Consider the following 5,332-nt stretch of genomic DNA (forward strand, 5'->3'; position numbering starts at 1 on the left):
TTTCCAACAAAAACATGCTTAAATAAGTAAATATAACACAGCAAATTTTCTAAAAGCGCACTTACCGAAAATAATGTAATTGAAATACTCTTCCACAGGCCGAGTGACGACTTCCCGCAGTAATTAATAATTAATTAAGATTAGCACTGCACCAAAACGGCAACTGGTTTTATAAGCAAACACTTGCCAAAGAACAGTTTGTTTTACACTTTCTCAGTTTATCAAGTCACTAAACACTTTTTCACGTCTTTTGCAATATTTTTTGAACTTCTCTTTTACTTTTTGCTTGAAATTGCTTTGCTTTATAATGAAAACACACTTATTTTTTCTTAAAACTTTTGCTTGCGTTGCGTAGCGCGTAGCCGGAGTGGACGGGCAGGCGAGAAAACTTCGTCTGACTTGAGCGACGACAGGAAAATTCACTTATTCATCGTCCGTGGAAATCGTCCAGTCAAAAGTCTACTTGCAATTGTTATTGTTGTTTTATTGCATGCGCCTGCGAAACACACCACACATTTTCGCTGCCACTAGCGCGCAAGTACCAGCTCCGTTTGCGCCTCCTCGAATTTTCCAAATAGACAAATGTGCCCCTTTTCTAAAAATCTAGTTTGATTGTTTTTTTTTCCTTCGCACAACCAGCTGATTGGAAAATGCTGCCGATAATTTTGTAGTTTTGTTTTAGTTCTTGTGATTCATCATAAACGATTTCGGATGACAGATGCGAATGAACGAAATGGAAAATGACAAAAGTTAGAAATGGCAGAAAGAAAATTGAAAGTGTGCTGCCAGAAGGTTGTTACAGAATTTTGTTAATTATATTTTTTAATAAAACAATAATAACAAGAAAAGTATAACTTTGTGCTAACCTCAAAAGTATAGTAGTTTTAATTTTGATGTGGTTTTACGATGCTAAAATAAATTTACTTAAATGTGTCCCACATAGTTAGGTGGCATACCTAGTAAGCACTTGAGTTACTAAAAAACATATTTTGACCGCATTTTGAAAAATTATAGAATAACAATCACTCTGTTATATATATATATATATCTGAATATGTAATAAAACTCGAGATGCATCCTTGGCCTTGCATGCTTGTCCCTGCCTGAGCATTTTTCTTTACGATTAATGAGATTGTAAAAGTATGTATATTCGAAGGTATTCTCATATTTATTTATTCATAAGTTCTAAATGAGTAAATCTATTTTGCCGCGAACTATCATTACATATTTAACTGTGCAGAAACTACAAAAAACGCATTTGACAGTGAATAAGTTCGGAAATATTCAAGTTTCTTCACAATTGCTTTGGGACACTTATTTTATAAGTAGGTTGCCACAAAACATTTAAAGCTTAAACGACAAAACCATTGACAGGGTACATATAAAGGTTTTTCATTACTTCTTAGCAGCGGCAGCATAACGGTTGGAGATGTCCTTCCAGTTAGCAATATCCCAGATAGCCTCAACATATGATGGGCGCACATTTTTGTATTGCAAATAGTAGGCATGCTCCCAAACATCAATACCGAAGAGTGGCACAAGACCTATAGAACACAAGAGTATGGATATTTAACATACAATATGAACATATTTTGTTTCAATTCTACCTGTGCTACCCTCCAATGGATCCTGGTTGGGCAAAGCAGCCAATTGCAATTGATTAGTTTTTTTATTGTAACCTAACCAGCCCCAGCCGGAACCTTGTACGGCAACAGTTAATGTGGTCAACTCCTTCTTCATCGCCTCCAAGCTACCGAATTGCGCTTCAATAGCACACTTCAAATCGTTGGAAGGCTGCGATTTTTCCGGCGACAAGTTTTGCCAGAAAATCGAGTGATTGATGTGACCGCCACCATTAAAACGCAATGCAGGCGCAAGTGAAATGATCTTGGTCACATCTTTCTTCTGCTGTGCCTCGGCAAGTTGCTCTTCAGCAGCGTTCAAATTGTTCACATAAGTTTGGTGATGTTTTTGATGGTGCAATTCCATAATTTCACGGCAAATGACGGGCTCCAAAGCTGCATAATCGTATGGCAATTTGGGCAAATCATGCTTGCAGCGCACAGCTGTCCTGTGGGAGTAAAGAAAACTTTTAGTATAAACATATAAAATGTATTGCAACTTGTGTTTAATTCTGCCGGTTTTATGTAATCAATAACTTATGCCAGACCCTTAGGGCAGCAACAGTAGTTGCGTTAATATTTTAGTTATATACGCGAAATATACTTACTTTGCAACATTCGATACGGTACGTGTTAGAGAAAACATTTTGAACTATTTGCCTGAGGACAAAAACTGCAAAGAGAATTAAATTTAATTTAATTATAAAATAAAATATTTGCGTATTTTTGCAGTACCTTTCCAGAAGTGAACTAATATCAGCTGTCAAACGAGAAGTACCGCTACGAAAATAAGCAAAACAGAATTGAGGTTGACAGAAAGCGGCATTGCCAACAGCATAACACAATTTTTCCAATACGGATGTGGAAGTAGGTGAAAAAGAACGGAACTGAAGTTGAAGCCCGAATATGTTCTTTTGTTTTATTAAAAAGTGAATGTATAAGTTAAATTTATGTGTTCAAATGTGATTTTAATAAAAATTAATGTGCTGAAAGTTGTTTTGCAAACAAAATTGTGGCTGAAAATATGGTAGTTGCATTTTTGTTCGAAATATTCTTGTGTTGCTGGTGTCGGTGCTCTGAAGCGTTTGAAAGTGACGCTATTTACACAAACAAACACGTATGCATGATTATAAGTGGTAAGTTAAATGAAATTATGGTATTTTGTTTTATTAAAATTTAGAAAATATCAAAATTTATGCGCTTCGTTCTTGATTTATTAGCAATAAGAGATGAAAGTATACGCAGAGCACAAAAATTATAATTATAGATATACTTTTTTAAATCAAGCTTTAGTGTACCTAACCTCATTATCAAAAGGATCTTTATTAATTTTTTGCACATCTAACTTTTGACTGAAATCAATTGTTTAAAAGTTACCTTGATAAAACGCTAACCAAGAAAAACGTTTAGTTAACTGGCTATAATTGCAATTCCTTATTATCTTTTATGACATAATAAATTAATTATTTCTTATTATTTTCCATCTCACGAAACATGTTAAGCGAATGATTTGAATTAATCTTGATCGAATTAATGGAATTCTTAAGTTTTTTCCACCCCAAAAGCCGGCTGTTTTTTTGGCACTATTACAACACATTCGAAGATGACTAGGAATTCGCAAAGGTTGTTGTTGTTGTAATGGTTATCTAGTCCCGTTTGGGATGGTGAAGATTGGATAAGTTGTTTTCGACGTCATCCAACGATAGGCCTAGGAAACGTGTTGTTTCGACTGTGTTGCATCATAGGAGAGTGTTGGGATGTGCTAGACCTCCACCATTAACTTGCTCACAATCTTTACGTACATATTACGTTGAAACCTGCTCACCTCAGAAGATCTGAGCGGCTGTTTAACTTGGTTTTTTGGACTGCAGCTATTGATACGAGTTTCCGGCTCAAAGCAACTATCTCCACGATCTTGCTCTGGAGTCCATTGCAGTTGAATTGTAGAATTCGAGGTTGTCGCGGGTGTTCGTGGCACTATGGTTTTAGTTATGCAACTGTTGGTTATTGCGGAGGCAGACTCCTGCAGCATGGAGCAACGTACGATTCACTACACTCACGTGTGGTGTGCAGGTCGGAATACGTCGGAAAGTAACACCAGCCAGTGCAAAAATTGCATTTGACTGATGTAACGTTCTGACAGATGACGGTCTGACACACGGAACAAACTGTACGAGAAACCAGGAGTTGCTGAGTGGCTCTCGCATGAGAATTGGAGCGGGAGGAAGATTGGGGGGAGGAACGATCAGAATGTGAGTCAGCTGCCTGTTTGAGCTTCTACGGACCGTAGAGGTCCTTTGTTGGCCACTTGGATGGAGTGGCGGCTTAGTGCGGAAACTTTCTGTAGATTTCACAGCCGCAGAGGTTCAAGTCGCAAGGGCCACGTACCTCGTAGTGTATTCTCTATTTATATTAAGATTTGAGCAGGTCTTAAGATCGCTCCATCCATTGCATGTATTACACCTGACCGAGGTGATGTTTGAATAGAGCCTTTTTTGCCGACGCAGCAGAAAAATTCCTCCGGACCCAGATTGGACTCAATTCCAGCACGAGTCAGGAGGATACGGAGCAACCCTGCTGCAAGGCGTTGCTCCAGTGATGACAGTTTTAATCTAATACTTGTCGATCTCCGAAAGTACAGCCCTTGGTCGGTTAAAATCAGGGCCAACTCCGGTAACGTATAACCGCCTGTTGTAGGAATTGATTCGCAAAGGTGGTGCTTCTTCATCCTAAGATGTTCAGTGATGATCCTTATCATGAGGCTGAGTTCCTCTTGACAAAAAGTTTATGGATCTGATCATCAGCCAAGCTTCCAGTTTGTGAGGTATTTCTCTTGCATCCACAGCCTTTAAAGGAGGTAAGCAGGCTTTTTAGCCTAAATTGACAAGGTTTCCAGCAGTACCTAAGCGATAGAACTCATCCGCTTCGAAAATCGTATTTGTTTTTGCATTAACTATACTGATTTTCTCGAGTCTCTTTAGTTAACAAGCGTGTTATATACATACGTATGTACATACATACATATTTACAGTAACATATCTATGCCAAGTGTCAATCCCTTCTAAAGTGTAATTTTCGGCGCCTACAATGACACTCAGCTGCTCGTTATTGTGTTCATCTGTTGCAACCTTGCGGTCACACAATTATACACACATACATACATGTTCGTAATTGCAAAAAAATATAAACAAACTTCGCCTCATACTCATAATCAGCTTGAACACATGTTTTGTAGCCGCGCTTCATGATAGCTTTTAAACGCTTTGACACGTTGAGTTGGTAAAAGGTAAACAAGCGAAGGAGTGAGCGGCTCGCGGTTCGCGGTTGGTGGTTGGCGGCAGTCGACACAATAAATAAGTTGATAATGAACATGAATAAAAGTCGCAGGTTGTGTCTACCAATTATGCTGCGCACAACATGAACAGCAACACCAACAGCAACAATAACAACAGCAAGTGCAGCAAGAGCGCAGTTAACAGCAGACCCTTGACTGCAATTACTGTTATTTGTAAAGCATGTATGTTTGTTTGTGCTATTTATGTACATACATACATATGTATATATTTTTGTACATATGTTTGCACATATGTATTTTTGGCATGTATGTTTGGCTGCATGCTTGCAATACTTTTTGGCTTTTTGCTGGGCCACATACTCATTCATACACACATATTTAGGCAGATATTTTGGTGAATGCACTTGTGTAGGCA

At 38.1% G+C, this 5,332-nt stretch overlaps 1 protein-coding gene across 1 annotated transcript; it reads right to left on the reverse strand.

Annotated features, from left to right (window-relative positions):
* Positions 1-1,145: 1,145 nt before the first annotated feature.
* On the reverse strand, positions 1,146-2,430 carry LOC126756648 (superoxide dismutase [Mn], mitochondrial). The gene is made up of 4 exons (XM_050469863.1): positions 2,358-2,430; positions 2,231-2,295; positions 1,608-2,071; positions 1,146-1,544 (listed from the first exon to the last, which is right to left on the reverse strand). The coding sequence occupies exons 2-4, from the start codon at positions 2,266-2,268 to the stop codon at positions 1,396-1,398; spliced, it is 651 nt and encodes a 216-aa protein (XP_050325820.1). The 5' UTR covers positions 2,269-2,295; positions 2,358-2,430; the 3' UTR covers positions 1,146-1,395.
* Positions 2,431-5,332: the final 2,902 nt, after the last annotated feature.

This window comes from Bactrocera neohumeralis, chromosome 4 (assembly GCF_024586455.1).
Source record: "Bactrocera neohumeralis isolate Rockhampton chromosome 4, APGP_CSIRO_Bneo_wtdbg2-racon-allhic-juicebox.fasta_v2, whole genome shotgun sequence".
NCBI classification, from domain to species: Eukaryota; Metazoa; Arthropoda; class Insecta; order Diptera; family Tephritidae; genus Bactrocera; species Bactrocera neohumeralis.

Excerpts from the sequence above, each read along its gene's own strand:
- LOC126756648 (XM_050469863.1), bottom strand. The coding sequence starts at position 2,268 with ATGTTTTCTCTAACACGTACCGTATCGAATGTTGCAAA. Across the intron at positions 2,072-2,230 it reads ACCGTATCGAATGTTGCAAA|GACAGCTGTGCGCTGCAAGC; the intron begins GTAAGTATATTT and ends TTACTCCCACAG. Across the intron at positions 1,545-1,607 it reads TCCATTGGAGGGTAGCACAG|GTCTTGTGCCACTCTTCGGT; the intron begins GTAGAATTGAAA and ends TGTGTTCTATAG.